Source organism: Heloderma suspectum, chromosome 7, assembly GCF_057233095.1.
Source record: "Heloderma suspectum isolate Gila_16-S chromosome 7, 16-S_ref, whole genome shotgun sequence".
NCBI lineage: Eukaryota > Metazoa > Chordata > Lepidosauria > Squamata > Helodermatidae > Heloderma > Heloderma suspectum.
In genome coordinates, this window is record NC_139464.1 from 110,104,137 (window position 1) to 110,126,083 (window position 21,947).

Sequence of the window (21,947 nt, forward strand, 5' to 3'; positions counted from 1 at the left end):
CACTTTGAATTTTGTTTCTGTCTACCAGGGTATTAGCTATCTCACCCAATTTTGTGTCATCTGTAAATGTGATAAGGATTACCTGCACCTCCTCATCCAAGTCATTAATAAAAATGTTGAAGAGCACTGGGTCCAGGACCAAGCCTTGCGGTACCCCGCTCATTACTTCTCCCCAGTTTGTGAAGATCCCATTGATAAGCACTCCTTGAGTCCGATTCTGTAGCCAACTGTGGATCCACCGGATCATTGTTTCATCTAGCCCACTTTGAGCTATTTTACTCATCAGGATATCATGGGGCACTTTGTCGAAAGCTTTGCTGAAGTCGAGGTATATGATGTCCACAGCATTCCCACGGTCCACAAGGGAGGTTACCTGATCAAAACATGAGATCAGATTCGTCTGGCAGGATTTGTTCTTGACAAATCCATGTTGGCTTCGAGTAATCACATGGTTTTCAAGGTGCTTACAGATGGATTGCTTTATAATCTGCTCCAGAATTTTCCCAGGGATTGATGTCAGACTGACTGGTCTGTAGTTCCCAGGTTCCTCCTTTTTACCTTTTTTGAAGATAGGGACAACATTAGCCCTCCTCCAGTCATCTTGCACTTCACCCGTCCTTCATGATTTCTCAAAGATAACAGACAGTGCTTCTGAGAGTTCTTCTGCCAGTTCCTTTATGACTCTAGGGTGCAGTTCATCTGGCCCTGGAGATTTGAACTCATTCAAAGTAATTAGGTGTTCCTTGACCATATGCCTATCAGTCTCAAGCTGCAATCCTGCCCCTTCAGCCTGTACTTTGCTTTTGCCAGGGGGCTCATAGACCCTCTTTTGGGAGAAGACTGAGCCGAAGTAGGAATTGAGCACTCCTGCCTTTTCTTTGTCATCTGTTATCATTTTGCCATCCTTATTTAATAGGTGAACCACCATTTCTTTCCTCTTTCTTTTATTATGCATGTATCTGAAGAAAGATACGTATATAGACATCGAAGACCATGTGCTTTATAGTCTGGCTTTCTTCCTACATGTTTCTGAAGACTATTATTGGGCACTATTAGAGCTGTTCTCTCCATTGTGATGCATGAGCCTTTGTCCATTGTTACTGCCAACTTTATGTCTTCCTCCCCTGTAGGATTCAGTTTAAAACCCTCCTGATGAAGTTCTTCATGCTGTGGCCAAACACGTTCTTCCCAGCCTTTGTGAGGTGCAATCCATTCCTTGCCAACACCAACAGTCCATCTTCCAGGAAGTATAGCCCGTGGTCCCAGAATCCAAATCTCTCTCGTTGGCACCACCTTCGTAGCCAGTCATTCACCTGGAGTATTTTTCTTTCCCTTTCTATCACTCTTCTAGCTACTGGAAGGATGGATGAGAAAACTGTCTGGGCCCCAAAGTTCTTGAGTTTCCTTCCCAAAGCTTCAAAGTCTGACATGATTTCTTTGTAGCTCTGCTTGGCGGTATCGTTTGTTCCCACATGGATGAGAAGAAAGGGATACCTGTCAGTGGGCTTTATTAGTGTAGGCAACCCTCTGGATGCCCATGTCAGTACTTACAGAGAGCCCCCTCAATTTGAATGGCAGAGCCCAATTCCCTAAATGCGGTTAAGTGTGATCTCGAGGCTCCGATTCTCCGTTGTTTGCTTTGTTGCCTTAGGAAGTAACGACTTCACAGCTTCATTATAGAGATCCTGCGCAGTATCAGTTTTGTTAGAAAGGTTTTGTTAGATTTCCCATCTCCCCCCCCCACACACACACACTCTTTCACAGCACAAGCATATATATGTCTACTCAGAAGTAACACCCATTGTGTTCAGTGAGGGTTGGGGCTTGTTGGGAGGCTTGTCCTACAAATACGCACAAGGGGAAATAACTACTTTGCACCTTCCTTATGGAGCCTGGAGGGGCAGGGAAGCCTCTCTTATTGATTGAGCAGCCCCTGCTACTCAGATGACATTCACTCCACCCACCCAGAAGTAAGTGATGTGAAGCCACTTAGAATGGTGTGATGTACACCCTCGTGGAGCCCTGCCCAGACCAAAAGCAGCTCCTACAAAAATGCGGGTGAGCCACTCCTCCATTCTCCTTCCGTTTTGTGGAAACAGGGCCCTGGTTGGATCCTCAGGGTCTCCAAGTTGGGCTGTGAAAGAATCCTTTCTAAAAACCTTGGGGAGCCACTGCCAGTCAGTGTAGACACTGCTGGCATAAATGGACCAATGGTCTGCCTCAGTGTAAGGCAGTAATGGAGCCCAAGTTCAAAAAGCTGGCCTAAAAGAGTGGTTCCGAAAGATGACCACCTACTGCTGGTCCACACATGCAAGCAGTCTGCTTATCTGTTTGCACACAATCCCTGTGAATTGTCCCTAAGTATAGGGACAACTTTTAATTTAATATTTTATTCCCCAAAGTTTTCCAATCAAGTTTAATCCTCGATCAATAATTGGAGTCAACTGCAGGCCCATGTTAAGGTTTTTGGGTGCCGTAGGCAAGGTGGTATTTATTGTGCCCTGATGGACCCTCTTTTCTCTCTTTCCCATCCCCTGGCCATGCCTTTCTCTTCTTTTCTCTCCTTGACCCCACACCATCACCCCTTCATTCAGACCTCCTCTTCTTCTCCAGCTGCCATCCTCCTCCTCTTCTTTACTCTCCCCACCACCTCCCTCCCTCTGTGCCATGCTGTGAGGGGAACTTCCTTACAATGAGGCATTCTGGGTGAGGTGGCCCTGGAGAGTGTCTGTGCCGCAGCAGCACAAGTAGTCTCCAGGGCCACCTCACCCAGAATGCCTCATTTTAAGGAAGGACCCCTTGAAGTGTGGCATTCAGAGAGCCTGCCTGTCCACTCAATCGACCTCTCACTCCGGGGGAGTCCTTGGAACAAGAGACTGGCTAAGCATTTGGGCTCTCTGAGCTGCACAGATGGGTGTATGGCCAGCATGGGGGAGAAGCCAGAGCACCGCTGCTGCCACCGCCTACAGAGGGTCATTTTGGCATCCCCAGAATTTGGTACCCAAGGCATCCGCCCTATTCGCCCCTCCTCAAAGAAACAACCCTGCATTTTGACCCCAACTGCATCTGAAAAGGTTTGCAAACAACCTGCCCCCACAACTAGTCAGACTTCAACTCTCAGTCAAGGACCTTTACAATTTGCATGACATTTTTTCTTTATTTATGGAAAGAATTTTGCAAAATGTGTGGTTGAAGATTGTCTCATCTTTGTTACCAGCTAGTCCAGAGTAGCAGTGACAGTAAGGCTAAAATCCTAAACCCACGTACCTCGAAGTAAGCCCCATTCTATTTAATGGGCCTTACTTCTGTGTAGACATATATAGCATTGCACTGATTCTCCTTTCTTCAATGCATAAAGATGCAGCAATCTCAGATAACAAATCCAAGCCTGAGACCATTCATTCTTATAATACAACTAAAGGTCCTGTAGATACCTGTGACCAGATACATTCCCAAGTTGCCAATGAATGTTTCCACATACATTTCCAAGTGGCCAATGAATTTTTAAATATGTGTATATATCGTAGACACTGCCTGTCTAAATGCCTGTATCGATGGAGTGAACATCCCAAAAGGCATATCCTTCTAATATCTACCAGTAAACTTGGATCTAGAGTTGATCAAACCCTGGTTGAGTCTAGAAACATGGGCAGCTTGCCTCCAATGTCGATAGAGGCAGCCTCAGAACTGATAGGGGCTGCCACGGCTGCAGTCAGGTAAAGGGCAGGTGCCATATCCATGGGCAAAGCAATCACAGAAAATCACGCCAATGATGAGCATCATGTAACTCTTTTCAGCTCATGCAATTGTTGTTTTTACACACACACACACACACACACACGGAGCTTTACTGCGTTAAAAATTGTTATGCCTCAAGGTGCTTCATTCTCAAAGCTGTTTCTAAATGTGCTCACCCACTATGTTTTTTCCCCATTTTTTAATTGTGAGTTTTAACAAAACAAAAACATAACAGAACCAAAAAGGAGTACAACATATTCTAAAATCCTCAGTTTCAAATATTACAATATTCAAGAAAGAAAGAAAGAAAGAGAGAGAGAGAGAGAAATAGGTTACACATACACTTCAGTAAAAGCAGACCAAATATCCACGTATAGCTCCATCTGCAAGTTACGCCTATATACCACTCTTTCAAATGTTGCTAGTGTTGTTAGGTCTTCAGTTCATTGCGTTATAGGCAGTGGGCTTTTATCCTTCCAATATCGTAATATCAGTCTTTTAGCAACCAAAAGGGCGCAACCATGTGTTATATCCCAAGAAGCAAGTAAGTAATTTAAAAGAGCGTTTACATCAGTAAATATTAAAGAGCTTACCAATACAAAATGTATCCGTATAATAACTTCTTCCCAAAAGGAGGCAACCATTGGGCATTTCCAAAGCATATGAATAAGAGAAGCACTGACTGCATTACACCTCCAACAATTAGTTGAATTTGACAAGCCTTTATTAAAAAGACATTGTGGCGTCCAATAGACCCGAAACAAAAGGCTTTGCTGAATAAGGCGTAACCAAAGATCCACTGAAATGTCTGATACAGATGCCAAGGCAGCAGTCCATTGATTAAACAAAACAGGACATTCCAATTCCCTGTTCCATTCCTGCTGTAAACTACTTGTATCATATTTATTCATTGATAATAAATGTTTATAAACATGAATCATAGGTCGATATATCTGATCAGCTTCAATAAGTTTTTCCAGCAGCGAAGGAGACTCTGAGGCAGTAAAAGCAGCAGGACCGAATCTAGATACCAACAAATGTTTTAATTGCAAGTACTGCCATTCTGCTATAGCAGGCAAATCAAATTGATCTTGCAAAGTTGAAAATAACAAAAACTCATCATCAACCCCCATTAACTGATCCAGAGTAAAGATCATTTTATCTGTCCAGGTCCTCCATAAAAACATTTTCTGACCAATTCTTACATCTGGATTTCCCCATAAAGTCAATTTAGCATGGAAAATTGATCAAACAGTAATTGATGTGACATTATATGCTCTAACAGCCAAAATTGTGGGAGGAGCTCTGTCTACCTTGATATGCTGAGAACCTAATGTCATCCATTTAAAGAGAAGCTCCAGACAAGAAGATTCCAACACTGACCAAAGTGGAAAATCTAATCTGAGTGGAAAAGACCAACATTTAGTAGAGGTCAGCAAATAGGCCTGATGGTACATATTTAGATCCGGAAAACCGAACCCGCCTTCATTAATTGGAAGTTGCATCCTATTTAAATATATTGTTGGTGGAGAGGAACCCCAGAAGAATTTACCAAACAAATCTTTAAGTTTTTGGAAATAATTGCCAGTATAGGGATCCCATATATAACATAAATAATTCGAGGTATGGTATTCATCTGAAATGTATTCCACCTTACCCCATAAACTCAACTTTAAAGATGCCCATCTATCTATATCTCGTGAAATATAATTAATCAACTGGTTTAAATTTAACCTAATCATCTGAGATACATCTCTAGGAATAATTATTCCCAAGCAAGTAATAGACTCTGGGCACCGTCGAAATTGCCAACTGGCTGATACATTAGAGTATACCCTATCTCCAGTCGGCATTATTTCAACTCATGCAGTTGTGAAATGCAAACGCTGTGCATGTAGCGTGTGCTATGGTTGCAAGTTCTGTAAAATTGGTTGTTGTTACAATTCATAACTTACGATTATTGCATCGTTATAATTGTGTTATATGTACATTAATGGTACAATATGCTCTTTTATGTTTAATAAACTGTGGGGTTGATTAGAACCCACACACCGTTCTTGTAGGTGTTTGTACTGTGCATTGTGGGTTATTATTGGCCCTAATAACTTCATTACAGGTGCAACTATATTGTTTTACTGGAAAAAGAAAAAGTTCTCAATTATTATGTGTTTTGTTTATTTTTACTTATAAATAACATCATGCTCTATGTATTTTATATTTATGGCTTTCTTGTGGTACATTTGTTCCCCAAATCAGATTGATACCATTGTAAAGGGTCAGTTTTGTTTGAAGTGATGATTGTGATGATTCCGCAACATACCTGTTAATTAGAGCCTATTACACATCACCAAAAAGAGGATATGCATTACAAAAAAAGAAGACAAAAGAGGACACCAATTTGCATTACATCTGCATATGCACATTTATATTATAGGTGCAAATTCTGAAATAATAACTATTGTTTAAATAGTCATACAAGATATCTCTCCATAGTGGTGAAGACTGCCCAGGTGCTAACTGTTGACAGGCAACTTCAAGTCCCCTGCTCTCTCTGCTTATGGTTCTTTCACTGTAAACCAGACTTGGGCTGGATAACCCATCGAATAGAGGGCATCCTCAAATAGATGACAGTCCTTTGCCAGCTCTTCAAAATGGAGGACTGTTCATTGTAAAGCAGGGCACCTGGCCCTCTACCGTTAATTATAAAACAGTAATTTAAAAAAAAGAAAAAAAAGATGTACAGATACAGTCATCTCTTCTATCAACTAGAGGTTGTTGAAACACAGTAATCATTTAAGAAAACAGTAAAAACACCTTCTAAGAATAACAAAAGTTAGACTGTTGCAGTAGCCAGTGGGTGCAATGCCTTGGTAAACAGGAAGGTTTACTTCCTAAACTAACTCAGCAACCTTGCCACACAAACCTAACAGGGAAAAAGGTTTAACAGAAAGGGCACCACCACAGAAAAGGCCTTGCTCCTCAGAACATAGCATCACTTGAAGGCCTCAACACCCAGGGGGCTTTAGGGTTGCTTAAAAGCAGGTCTAGGCCTACTTCTAGTGTAGTATAACTGAGCTTGTTTTCTTGACTCATTCCTGCAAATGATTTTTATGTACTATGCATGTAGCTTCTTAAATAAAAAAGGTTAAAAGGGCATGGCATTTTGCAGAGAAGTACTGCCTCTTTTGAACTGTGGTGCTGGAGAAAACTCTTACGAGTCCCCTGGACTGCAAGGAGGTCAAATAAGTCAATCCTAAAGGAAATCAACCCTGACTGCTCATTGGAAGGACAGATACTGAAGCTGAAGCTCAAATATTTTGGCCACCTAATGCGAAGAGACAACTCCCTGGAAAAGGCCCTGATGCTGGGAAGGATAGAAGGCAAAAGGAGAAGGGGACGGCAGAGGATGACATGGCTAGATAGCATCACCGATGCAATGAATATGAACTTGAGCACACTCTGGGAGAGAGTGGAGGACAGGAAGGCCTGTGCTATGGTCCATGGGGTCACAAAGAGTCGGACACGACTTAACGACTGAACAACAACAACAACTGCCTCTTTGTTAAATGGTTCAGATTGTCTCTATTAGCATAAAGGCAGGAAGTACAAACACCTCCAACCAAATAATAACAATAATTCAGAAGTGAACGCAAAGAAATCCATCAAACTTTGAATAATATTGAATTTCTTAAAACAACCACCACCACCTAGAAAACTACTGCAGAAACAACTCACAATAACTGTAGGTTTGTAAATATTTCAGGCACTGAAAAGCCACAGGGAGTTCAAAATAGTAACTTTAACTGGCATTCTATTCTATACTATTGCTTGTAATGCTATGTTCTTACTTATTTATCGTACAGGTTTCCCCTTGCTGACTGACAGCTGCTAAGAAATCCAACACTAACGATACCTGTTGATATTTTTGGCCCTTCAGATGTCAACAGCTAAGTGCTACAGTTCCAAGAACAATATATTTGTGGGCAAAATAGTCTCTCAAGCAACTGAGTCTCTCAGGGTATGAGGAGGACAGTGCGATTTATTTCATAGCACTTTATTAATATATGAAAACTATGTGGTATCATTATTTCCCAAAGAAAGAAATCTCTGTAAAAATCATATAGTCTATAGCTCCATTTTGTGGTTATTAGGTCTCTCAAACTTGGAATTTGCACATGGCCTCTAGGTACAGGAACACAAGTCTAATAGCTTTAAGACTTGCAGAGCTACAAATAAATGTGTTGGTTTTCCACTTCTGATTAGGAATAGACAAACCTGTCAAGTTCACGTTCACTCATTTCCTCATTTTTCCAAAGTTAAGTTTCTTCTGTCCCATTTCCACATAGTTTGTAATTTTTGTTAAAGCCTGCATGAAAATCTGTACATATTTCTGAGTGCATTTCTAAAAATGTATTTATTTGTATTCATTGTTCAAATTATACACATTTTAGCAGGCAATTTCCCCTAAGATAAAGTGTTCTTGTACATACTTCTCTGTACATACACCACTTCGTGCACATTTTTCTGTACTATATGGATTTCTGGACTCATCTTTTTGATGTGTGAACTTTGATTGCAAAACTTCAGAAAACTGTGGATACTGACGTTTAACTGCATTCTGATTTCTGTATTGGTTTGTGTGAATTTGGTAAGTGTACATAAAAGTTCTTCCTCATCCCTACTTCCAACGCATTTTTAAATTGAAGACTGAATTAGCTCACTTTTCTGCGAGATCTGTGAGTTCCAGATGCTCACTGGTGGAGGCATGGATCGCAACATGACAGGTAGAGTCATAGATTTCAACATGACCTAGACATGCAGCTCCTACTTCAGACGTTACATCAGCCATGGAGAATCTGGAGTACAAGCTCGGGCTCATCGGGCTCGGGTTCACCTTTTGATGGCTGCAACTTCACCTGATGATTTCAACATGTGAATGCGGCATCACAGCTACAAGTTTCATGTCACTTCAAATAAAAGTTGAATCAGCTCGCATATCTAGTTCCCAATCAGCAAGTGCAAGAAAATCAATTGAAGTGTGTGTGTGTGTGTGTGTATTACTTTGATATGTGAACTAGACCCCAAGTTAATGCAGCTAACAATTCTTCAAATCAAATTTAAAACATATGGAATTTATTCCCCCTACCTCTCAAAGATCTGGATATTTTCAACTGAGCAAGCTATCAGCCCAATAAACATTCTTATTGTACAACATACATAGCTAGGCTCTTATTTCTCTCCTGGGTTTTATCTGATTATTGTGCTGCTAATTTTTAGCTTACGGATTTCGAATATTTGCACTGAATATTTCCAGTACAACTATTCATCCACAAATGAACACATTCGGTCAAAACACATTTTCAATAGTTTTACTGCAGAAATACCATATCTGGCAAGTTACCAGATCATGAGCCCAGTGCTCATGAGTCCAGAGTCAGATCACTGTGAAATGCAAGATTATCCTTAAAAATTTAAGCATTGGCATATAACACTGAACGTCATTGTAACTTGGAAGCCAAGTTACCATCAGCTCAGTTCCCTTTAGTTGAGGTGGTATGACTGGCTTTCATCATGGCAATTATCAGGCAGACCAAATCAGCAGGTCCAGCCAGTGGGGTGTACGAGATTTTTCCCCCCCTTCGGATTATATTCATTTTCATTGGTAAAAGTCTGGCTTGTACAGTGTTTTCTTTGTCTGCCTTTGTGTCAGTTTGATGCTCAAGTTCATCTTTTTATGGCAGCAATCATTACTCCATAAAATGCCCTCTAATGATGCTGCACTGTAGCATTATGGGGAAAAGAAAATGGTGGCCAGCAGAAGTGGCTGCAGATGTCTGCTTCTGCCACCACTTCAAATAGGCCCACCCATCCTTACATTCCACTTATGGAATGAATAGGTATGAATGAATAGGTATGAATGGGAGTCCTGAACAGGATTCTCATTCATTCTTCTCTGTACTAGTTGTGGGATACATGAAAACTGAACCAAATGGACCACATTTGGTTCAGTTTTCCATTTCCAAAAACACCCTTATTATCACTAGCTGGTGTTTTTGTTTTTATTTTTAAAGTCTATACAAAAATTTATAGTCATTTTTCGTAATGTGTGCATTACTGTATGTCTTTTTAAACATCCACTTTTTTGGATGCATGCGCCCACTGACCAAAGCGTGTGTGTGGGTGGGCACACAGATTTTGAAAATGTACACTTTTTTGCTGCACATTTAAAAAATGTATGCATGTTTTTGAATGCATTTTGTTTTGTGGAACACATTGCAAGATCAGAGATGTATGGATTTCTGACTGATAATTGTATTTCAGTCCATGTTCGGGTCCATTGGGCAAATTCATTTTTAAGAAACGAGATGAAGTGAATTTCTCACACAGCCCTAAGTTCTAGTTTTATTTCCATCTAAGTAGTCAAAAAAGTAATGCTACCACTGCCCCAGCCTTGTTCTTGCCACACGCATACCCTCACCTCCCCATGGGCCATGACCTGACTTGGGAGAGGATTTAGTAATACTGTAGGAGTGGCCTAAAGTTCAATGGAAGAATACATGCTTTGCATGAATAAGGTCTCAAATTCAATTCCTAACATTGCCATGTTCTCGAGAGATGGCAAAGACCTCTGCCTCAGACCCTAGAGAGCAGCTGTCAGTCCAAGTGGACAATACTGGGTTAGGTGAACCATTAAAAGGCAGGTTCATATGTTCATATATTCATTGCAATCCCATGTACAACTATTCTCCCTGGTACAACAGTCCTGAACGTTCTCTGAATTTAGCTCTCACAGTTTAGCTCTTTGATGACTTATCCTTAACCAAACAAAAAGAACAAGCTTTCAGGACTAAAAACCCAAACGGATTCATCACAACATAAGAGTGCAGAATCCGGTGCTGGACAGAAATGTCCAGTTGATTCTGAAAGACTGACAGGAAGGTTCAGAACAAAAGAGAAATCCCACAAGGAGGTTTCATCCATAGCTCAAACTTGAGAACTGCTGAACAAGAAGGGAAAAGTTAGGTCACATTTAGATGAATGGTTAACTATGAATACTTTAAAATAATTCACCATGAACAAAGTTTCCTGTACCATCATCTTATCCAAATTTCCATATCCAGTAAATGCAACTCAGATAGATTTGTTTGACATGATCAATGTACCCTCTTTAATTATCTTAAAGCAACAGTGTCAAGTGCAACAGGGATGCCATCAATCTTAAATCACATTTTATTACTATATGCAGATGGAGCATGTTGAACTATCTGATTAATGTATTTATAGACACTGCTATTAGTTTATAGATTACACCTACAATGTTTATTTTAAAATAGCAAGCTGTGTTATTTGAAGTAGAAAAGAACTGCCTGTTCATCCAAACGCTGTCAAGATTTCAAAGTCACATTTTAAAGAACTTAAACTATAGATTCAAAACAAAAAACAAAAAACAAGCACGCAGTCCATTCTGCAGACTGCTCCCACGAATATACCATGGATATACATTCACCTGATATGCCTGTCCCAGCTCCAAGGCTTCTGGATGTCCATACATGGGCATAACATTTTAAAATACACACACAAAATTAGTCCTGAACAGCACAGTCAATATCCCAGATGAAATCCAGGAGTTGACTGCACTATCTGGATCTACATGTTCTGGATTCTAAATGCATACACCCAAATGAAAAATTACTGTCTTCGTGTAGGGGAAGAATAAGTACTAATGCCTCCCACCACCAAGCATTGGGCCAAAAGTGCATGAAACCTCATCTGCGTAATTTCTTCCCCCACCCTTGTTACAGAGGGGAAATAGCATGAATTGGGCTTAAGTGAAGAGGATCATACACATAAAGCCTTTATGACTGCTGATAACTTGGGGGGGGGGGTGAAGGAGAGGGAGCACAGACACCCATTACTCCATTACACAAGCAATAGCCACGTCCCAGGTTAAGTGTATGAACTGAGGCAAAGCGCAAGACCATAGGTAAGGGGCATAGCCGAGAGGCAAATAATCCCAGGTTTAATTCCTGGCATCTCCAAACAGTGCTGGGAAAGACTCCTGTATGAAACCCTGGAGAACTAATGCCACTGCCAGTCAGTGGAGATAATACTGAGCTAGGTGGAACCATGGCCTGACTCAGCACAAGGCAGCTTCCTATGTACCAAGCTAAGTTCTGATATGGGGAAAACTGGCCCCGACTTGTTATGAGGTGCGCGTGTGCGGCCTCCAACAAACCCACTCGCCAGCAGGTCAGGGACAAGAAATTATCTGATCTTGGCCAGCAAGAATACTCAGGGAGGGAGGTTTCGTTACAGCAGCTAAATGAGGTCGCCAGAAAAACCTGAAACAGGTTTTTGCCAGAGAGTGCAGCCCCACTGAAGTATTCTGATACAACGTACCATGAACACAGGAGAAGGGAGAGCAACAAAGAACATGGGGTTCCACTGCCCCTCCGTCACAACCCTCATCACCCTTCCTCCACATGTTCAGGGCAAACCACTGCCTTCTGTATCCATCCAGACGCCCCATCCAGTGCAGAAATTTGGAAAATCGGGGTTCTGCATTACAGGGGGAGCCTACGAGGATTCAAAAGGCTTCCAGCTGCAGAAGCTCACCTCAGCGCTTGGAGTCCAATGAGGACGGTGATGGGGCAAAATGAGTGCGCTCGTCCCCAGTCTTCTCTCTCACATGTTCATGGCTTCTTTGTTCTCTTGTTCTGAATTGCAGCAAGGCTTCCTTCCCTTTCCGCTCCCTTCCCTTCCCTAGTATACTGTAGATCTGATGGGTGGACTGAAGGGAAGGATGCATCATTTTCAGTTTCTCGCCAGTGTTGCTGAGTTCATTTCTCTTCCAATCCAAGTGCAAAGCTGCTTCCCCTACACAATCCCTTTTGCTTCTCTAATGAACCTTTGCAGGGTTCATTCCATTTTGCTAATGAACCTTTGCAGCCCCAGCCTCCACCCCTTAGCCTGAGATCCTTATGAATACCTCCCAGTCAACAAGCTCCTATGCCGCTTCATTCCAAATGCGGGTAAATTTTCTAAGGACATCAAGGAAAGTTTGCTTTATAAATTGGCTGAATGTGTGGCAATTTCACTTTTACTTATCTCAGTTATTTAGTGCCTGCTTCTATCCCTCTGTGTCTCTACCTCTTCAGTCTTTCTCCATTCCCCATTTCCAACTGGCTCCTCTCTCTACTCATTCCCACTTTTCATACCAGAGACAAAAAAAATCCCTAACAGAATTCTTTAGACTTCCCCCTTTTTTGTCTCCTGGAGACTGATTAAGAAACAAACACTAGATTGTGAAGGGAAGCTATGGCTGGGAAGGTAGAAAAATATTTCTTTGGGAAAGACGGAAAGACTGTCTCCGAGCCTTTTTAATACTGGTTTTGGAAACAGATGCTTGCTGTGCTATGGCTTGCCACAGAAGTGGGGATTATGTTTAATTTTCAGAAAAAGACCCGCAGGGAACAGATTTATGGGGAACAATATCTATGTTTTTAGCCCTTCTTCTGTGGGAGGGACCGGCTGCTACTTGCTGGATGAAAAGGCACTCTGCATGTGTTCAGAGGCACTAGAAGAAACACAGTTCCTCTAAGCCCACATATAATTTGGGTCTCCCTGCATTTGTGTACATTAGTACTTGAAATTTGTATCCCATCCTATCTTAGGCTCAGTGTAGGTAAAAATATAAACTCTGGTTTGGGTTCACATCCCAGGAAACCATGATTTACTTCCTCGCTTACAAAATGGTCCATAGGTCGCCAAGCAAAGAAGCAGAAGACAACACACAGGGGAAAAAAACTAAATGCCATCAACTACTGATATGCATTTATACTGGCCAGTCTGCAGGATTCTTCAGTCCCTTTCCCCAGAATGTCTAGTTCACACTGGAAATTGTGATGGAATGAGAGAGGCTCAAACCACTGCACCACCCTGTAAGTTCACCATCACTCCCAAGTGATGGCATGAACAGGTACAGGTCGAAAATCTGGCTTTTTTACTTTTTCTTTTTTTAAAACCATAAAACACATTTTATTCCTCAACCACTCTCTGAAAAACCAGTTTTTCTCAAGGCTTCCTTAAGGTAACAAATCACATAATACAACCAAGCTCTCTAGAAATCTACCGGGAACCACTTGTATTATTTTGTGCTTGTGTTCTGAGAAACGTATTCTTAAAAACCCACTCTCTTTTCAAATGGTAGTTTAACAAGTATACACTTTCAGACCATTTTTTTTTTCCAGAGGGACTGTAAGTACAGAAGACTGAGACAATACGGAAAATCATGAACCCTGAGGGAGCTTGGAAATGCATGAATTTATATTTTCATAAATGTTACTTACTTCATTCAAGTCATCTTTTGCGTTGTAGTAGACAATATCATTGGTCTGCACAAGGGAAAAAGAAGGAGGGTTAATTAAAAAAAAAGCTTAAGCACAAAAAAGCACTCTAAAACCATTAATTTTGAAATGGATTCTATATTATTATTTTTTGTACTTAATCATAAGCCTGTTAATTTTACAGCATGGCTTGCACTTTAATGTCAGCCATACCACTTTATAGGTTAAGACAAAGTACTATTTACACAGATGCCCTAATACAGCTTCTCAACAACAGCTGTGATATTATACTAAATTTTATGCTAAGAAAGAAGAAAACATATCAGTAACTATGAAAAGATGAATAAAAGTAACATTTTCTCTTTTTTATGAGAATTTACAATTAAGAACCCAAAAGTTCAGATGCTGATATTTCTGGGAAAAGATTGACAACAGCCATGAGCATCTATATTGTATGTCGCTTCCGACTGAGCTAATCAGAAGGACCATCCAGTCAATGGACCATTCAATGGGCTTGACTGGGAAAGTCCATGCTCAATAAAGCCAGGTCAAAGCCATCCGAGTCCCTTTTGCTCCTCTGATGGAGGTTCAAAGGGGGCTCGGCCCACTCTGCTTCACCTGCCCCACGTCCTTCCCCCATTGCAGGAAAGACACAGGGCGGGTGAAGCAGAGCTGTCCATGTCCTCTTCATACCCCTACTGAAGGCATGAAGGTGACTGGGATGGCTTGGCTTCACTGGGCTTGGGCTTCCTTAACTGGGAAAGCCCACATGTAGTGAAGCCTGGTCCTTAGCCAAGTGCTTGGTTCACCCAGCACCTCAGCCTGCGAGCGAATAATGATAGGTTGGTGTGGCCACATCAGGGGTGTGGCCATGTCCACCTGATGTCATATGGCTCCCAGAAGGCTGGGGGATCGTCTGGCCTCTCACCCAATTTTGATTCTGCATCCCTGATATAGATGATATAGTAGTCAGAACATGCATCTGAACTACATTTTAATTCAAAATAGATGTATTTAGGATAAAGTCTGTACTTGTAATGATAGTTTAAAATATTATTTCAATAAAAAGATACCATCTGGCTGTGTACATCTTGCAGAGGGTGGCCTCTTGAAGGCTGCAGCATCAAGCAATAACTTCCATGTATGATCAGTATATCACAGATTGAACACCAGAAATATAATTTTTTATTCCTGAACCAGTAAGTGAACTGGAACAGAGCTGCACAATGAAATCTACTCTTTTCCAAATTTTGCAATAATGTGTGCAGAAAAATGCATACATTAGGCAACAGTACACAGAAAAATCCATACGCCAGGAAAAGTGCACAGACAAATGCACAAAATACTGAAAATTATGTATAGAAATATAATAGGGAAAATAGCTTGTAAAAATGTGAACATTAGTATATGTGTATACAAAAATGCATACACTGGGAAAAGGTTGCATAAAAATGCATCTATTAGGAGAGGTATGTGTACAATTTTCATGCGGACTTCAAAAAAAGTGGTACACTGATGCAGAATCAGGCCAAAACCAATTTAAGTTTGGAAAAATGAAAAGCTGAGCAGAAGTGAAACTGACAGATTCACCCATACCTACTTCACTCCACCTCAGATACAATGCTTTCCTCCCAATGCACACATTTAGCTCTGCATTACCAAGTGTTGAGCAATCAAGTGATGAGAATGCATGTGTGAATTGGCCCTGATTTTCTGACTGACTACTTCTGGTATCTTCAGTGGGCTATTATCAATTCAGTGGTTCAAAGGCTCTAATCAAATATAGGCTTAAAGTCTATGTATGGCATTTAAGTAATACAAGCTGCTGCTAATAAGGATGTGTGGAAACGTCTGTGGACTAAATGAACAGTTTTGGTTGGCTGGTTAATAAAGATGATTAAGCAATAAATAAAATGATCTTTTTTGGATTTTTATAAACCATTGGAATGTTTTTACCCCCGTTCCCTTGTCTTAAACGGGACAATTAATGATTATCATTATCTACACACAGACATGTGTTTTTTCTTCAAAACCATTTGAAAATAATAATTTCATCACCAGCAGTGGGTTTTTGTATGATTTAAAACAAATGATGTGATGGCATGCAGAAATAACTTAATCCACATTTCTATTGAAGTTCTTTTTTCTCCTTATTTTCTCATTACTGCCGGCTTTACACCAAATCCAAGATGGTAAACCTGAGCTTACTGTTTGCTGATAAAAGTGAGGCAATTCCTATCGCCACTAGAAACCCAAGCTAATGGCAGTACGTCGATCTCTTTCTGTAACCTGGTGGGTCATATTCAAAGAAGCAATTTACAACTTAGCATGTGGCTTGCAGGAAAGGATGATAGAAATAAAGTTTTAATTTCCCTTTAATCCTAAATTGTACACCTCTTGCATCGGACTGACACAATCCTATCAGGTGGTTCAGCTTTACTGCATTCAGTTGAACAGGGCTGATCCAAACATCCACTTCTGCAGAATGTCTCAATCTCCAGATTGGTAATAGAGAGGGTGAAAACCCACCTGAAGTTTGGGGAGGATGCATCTCTTGGAAATCTAGTTCAGAAAAAGGACTCTCCCTTAAGTGGAAGTACTTCACTTCCTTGACAACTGTGCCCATTCTCAGAGATGTCATATCTGGCCATGGTCACACACGCATTACCTACGTCCCGTTCGAACTACTGTAATGTGCTCTGCATCTGGCTGCCTTTGAAAATTGTTCAGAAACTTCAGCTGGTCCAGAATGCTGCAGCCAGACTGTTGACTGGGGCCAGTTAGAAGGAACACATGACTCCCTTGTCACAACAGCATCACTGGCTACTGGATCGTTTCTGGACAGAATTCAAAGTGCTGGCTATAAACTTATAAAGCCCTATACAGCTTGGGACCGGGCTATCTGAAAGACCAGCTTCTCCCATAAGAGCCTGTCTGGGTCTTAAAATGGAGAGGCCCTTCTTTTGAGATCGCCAGCCTTCAGAGTTTTGTGCGACCCAAAACAGGGCCTTCTTGGTGGCCACACCCAGGGCGTGGAACGCCTTCCCAAGGAAGGCTAGATTCGCTCCGTCTCAGTTTTCCTTCCACCAGAGACAAAGACTGCTTTATTCAAGAACGCCTTTGGCCTGTAAGTGGGTCTGTTGGATTGGGTGCTGGGTATTTATTCCTTGTAGTTATTGCGTCTTTATTGTATTTTAATGAATTGTTTTATTCAATTTTAATTGTGCATGCAAGCCTCCTTGAGTGCCATTTTTTGGTAGAAAGGCAGGGTTCAAATCCAATCAAATAAATAGCTAATACCTTATGATCCCTTGCATGCAATTTGCCTTTTTCACAGGTTACAGCAATTTGTCCATCTAGCCACTTCTCCATCTAGCTTAGCATTGTCTAATCTTCAAATTCGTAGGCAGAGGTCCCTTTCGCAGCTGTGCTCCTTGAGACAGGGTTGTATCTAATGTTAGTCCTACTCAGAGTAGACTCCTTGAAATGAATGGGACTTACGTTAGTCCAACACTGGATATAACCCATAGTTTTCAACTGGCGATTGCTCTTATTTCCACAGTCCCAACAGACAGGAATCAGTAGATAAAGCTTTTTCTGATATGGAGTGTTGATAGGAAAAACATTACCTGTGGATTGCTACCTGTACAGCTTGCAGTCATTAAAAAAAGGTGACAACTTTACCGCATGCTGCAGGGTACACCTGAGGATCTGGATATGTGAGTGAGGCAGAGCAGTCCTCACTCCATCTCCAGGAAAAGAAATGTGTGTTTCCAGCCAACTTTGCCTAACAAGAGACAACTCTGATGACTGGCATGTCTTGTACAGTCAGATTTTAAATCTATCCCATGGCCTTATCAAATAAGCTAGAGCAGAACAACAAACAAATGTAAAATTGGATCCTATATGCCAGGCAAATACTGCTTTTATTAAGCCTTGTAAGATACTACTCTTTAATATCCACAGCAGTAACCTTGGCTCTCCTTGGGCAATTCTAAGTGTAAACAAGAACTCTTTGTTCTTCTGTTCATAAGATTGTTATAGTTCACTGCTAACTCAGTCTCATAGCGGGAGGAAAAACAATCCACCTTGTCTCTTTTTGCTAACTTTACCTTGCCTGATGAAGTTGTTAGAGGCAGCTAACTTCATACGAGCCTCTCATTTCTTAAGCAATTTTCTAAGATAGCATTGACTGTAGTAACTAAAAGCAGTTGTGCATGTTTGAATAAAGAGCACTATTATCATTTTTTAAAACTATTGTGTTAATACAATTATTTTCCACAGTTAGGAAAAAAAAAAAAAAGCACGTGGTGCAATGAGGTGGGAGATGCTACAGATACTATATATCTATATCTATATCTATATCTATACCTATACTTATACCTATATAAAAGCTGCAATCCCACAGCCCATCAGCTGTGCTCCAACAGGCCATAGGATGTTGCAGAGATGTGCTTTGATGAACGTTAGACCCAAATGGAGTAGAAGTGGAGTAGTTAACACTTCAAAGTTATGATGCATAAGGTATCAATTCAAGAGACATTTTGGTTAACTATGATATCATACTCGAAGTTATGGTTGCCAACTAACCGGGGGGGGGGGGGGCAGGGATGGGGGAAGACAAGGCCTGATGTTTTTTCTGTATAAAATAGTTTTCTTTAAACTGGAATTCTATAAGTAAGTGACCCCATTGTCATTTTTACTTAATGTGCATACTTATTAAGATATACTCCAAAATATCTGGAAGACATCACATGGGGGAAGGCTAGCCTACAGTATCAGGCATCTGACTGGCCACTGTGGGAACAGCATGCTGGACTAGGTAGACCGCTCATCTCACTCAGAACTGCTCTTCTTATGTTCTTACCTGGCTCTGCCCTATGACCTCTACCATGATCTACCACTGAATGTCTGAAACTAAAAACTGGCAACTCTACTGGAAGCCCTACTCAGTCACAAAGCTCCCTGATCACACTAAGCACACACTCAGCTTAGCCTTTTTATGCTCACTAGGTCATTGCGAGGATAAAATCAGAAGTAATACATTTCCATACCATCCAATAGCTGAAGTTCTGTGGGCAGTATAATTCCATGGCTGCTGGAGCAAGCTCCTTGTAGGGAGACTGAGACATAAATGTGATGGGTAAATAAGCACTCGCATTGCAGCAGTACAGTTCCAAGCATTCTGATCTTATTTTTAAATCCCATTATACATTTCCTATTAGCAGTTTGCTGGAGCTTTATATTCATTTCAGAAGCACAGCTCTATATAATACACACTGGAAAACTCACTAAGACTAATCTACCCAGATTTCTTGTCTGGAAATAATGGTGGAAAGTGGAAACACATTAGACCAAATCAGGGAAAGCCCTTTACTGTCAGCAGATAATATTGCTCAATTTTCTGACTATTTTGGCCATTAGAGCTGCTACACAAATAAAAGTCTTTTGGCAGCTTTAACTATTTTCTCTTGCCTCGGCTCTACCTTGAACATTTGTAATAACAGTAGCTACAATTACTCTGCTGTCTATGGAAAAAAGCCACTAAACATGGGGAAATGAATACGCTGGCTATTGTCCCAAAATTCCTCAGCGGAAAACCGAGCACAGGTGAACAACTAGCTTAATAACAAATAGCCCAATCTGGAGGGAAATTTCACCCACCAACCTCTATTGTTAGCTGTCCTCACACTGAATTGTATCCAGTGGTGTCATTCCGCTAGCACAAAGCTTCTGCCACTTGTGGAAACCCCATTTTTTATCCTTGCACAAGCATCAGATCCACTGCTTTGATTCCACCTGTGCAAGCTGTTTCACAAGCCACTGCGTAAGCTGTTGGACAAGCTGTTTCACAAATCATTGCACAAGGCATTGCACAAGGTATTTCACAACTCATTATAACTTCTAGTCTTGTATAGGCTGCCCTAAGCTATAATCCTTGTTGTCTGCTGTAATGGCTCCAGACCTGTCACCAAGTCACCAGTCACCATATGTAACAGATCTCAGCACAGTGGGGAAGGCTGTGACCAGGTGGCTTCTGTGCTTGTGGAGTCTGCTGTCCAGGTATGAACTGTTTGTGGGCAGCTTCAAGCCCCTGCTTCTCCTGCCTGTGGCCCTTTATCTTTAAACTGAATGTGATGAGCCCATGAAAGGGAGTGATTTGAGTTGGCTTCCTGTCCATGCTAGCTGGCTGAAATTAAGCACCACTGGAGCTAGTAAACCAAAAAAAGCCCAAACATGTAATGACCTCAGGCCTGTAACCAAGTCACCCACAGTTTTAGAGGGGCCTAGAGATCCATAATGCTTTCTGTTTCTGCTTTGGTTCATTATTAGTGCAATTCTCTTGCTAGTGGGCCTCTTGGCTGGCAAGATGAGTCAAAGTTCGATATCGCCGCCTCAGCACATTCCATGCTAATGAGTTCTGAACCGTTTATCTGATCAGGGCCTGGGATGCGCCTGAGAAGTGAGGCTCTGTTTATGCTAAGTTACATGTGTCTGTGCTGGGAAAGTTCTGATTGTTTTCCTTCTGAATAAGCACTGTTAGTCTATGATGGGAAAGTTGTAAATGAACACTAATTAATGCTTGCTTCTGTCATGCTGCCTTGCTGCTAACATGTATGGTATAAAACCCATTGTGCCCCTTGGCTCTGGGTTCAAAGAAGCTGCCTGATCCAACCATTGGGTATGCCTGTGTGGTGTAAGTACTCAGTAAAGGCTCCTTATAAGCAAACCTGGGTCTGGCTTATCACTTTCGCAGCACCTCCAAACCTTAGCAGCCCACGGCCAGGGCATACATCTGCCAATAAGTTTTATATTTAAAAAGCAATGGTGCATGTGCTCAGGAGGATCTCTTAATAATTAAGGCATAACTAATCAGTGTTCAGTGATCCACAGTATACACTTTTGCTTGTGAATGTACAGGAAGACCATCTGTATCAGTCTGGTCCAGTCAACAGAGCTGAAATTCATGGACAAAATACTATTGATAGGACACTTCCCAAGGAGAGCCAGTGTGGTGTAGTGGTGAGAGTGTTGGACTGGGAGCTGGGAGGTCCGGGTTCTAGTCCCCACTCAGTCATGGAAGCTCACTGGGTGACTTTGGGCCAGTCACAGACTCTCAGCCCAACCCATCTCACAGGGTTGTTGTTGTGAGGATAAAATGGAGAGGAGGAGTATTATGTACACCGCCTTGAGATCCTTAAGGAGGAAAAAAGGCAGGATATAAATGCAATAAATAAAATATATGGACTGTTACCCTTGGACAGTAAAAATGGATTAGTCAAAAATGGATTAGTCCAGACATTTCATTTTACAACTCTGGATTCACAAATGGACAGAAGACTTGACCTCACTTATCATATATGATCTAGCTATGTATCATAGATTACAAAATGAGATGTGTTGATTGTTAAAAGACCGAAGTTATTTATAATAAGAAACGAAGTGTCTCAAATGCTTATGAAGTTTGCATCCTTGGCTGTAGGAGAATCTATGTGCAACAGCCCGAGATTTGGGTAAATCCATGCAACCATGTCTTTGCCTCTCTATTTACTTGCAATCGTCACGTCTCAGCCTTTGAAGCTGCCAGCACACATTTGTGTTCTCTGTGACAGCTATTTTAATATGCACAAATAATATGTGGAAGTGCAAGGACAGCTTATTGCCATGTAGATGGATTGCTGAAGGTAGTTTCTATCCAGCCTCTTTATCATGCAAGACTGAGAATTCAGCCACTTTCTCTGCACATCACAATTAACCTTTGCCAAGGATTAATGTGTGTCAAAATGGGCACTGTCACAGCTCGCAGAGGCGAAACCCTGACTTATATTGTAATATTTACATGCTAAACTGCCAACTGCTCTG

At 41.3% G+C, this 21,947-nt stretch overlaps 1 protein-coding gene across 1 annotated transcript in view; it reads right to left on the minus strand.

Moving 5' to 3' along the window:
- Positions 1-21,947, minus strand: part of CACNA2D1 (calcium voltage-gated channel auxiliary subunit alpha2delta 1) — a 555,905-nt gene that overhangs the window by 248,451 nt on the left and 285,507 nt on the right. Inside the window, exon 5 of the mRNA XM_084811840.1 lies at positions 14,088-14,132. Within this exon, the coding sequence (XP_084667966.1) occupies positions 14,088-14,132 (45 nt within the window). The remainder of the gene's footprint in view (positions 1-14,087; positions 14,133-21,947) is intronic.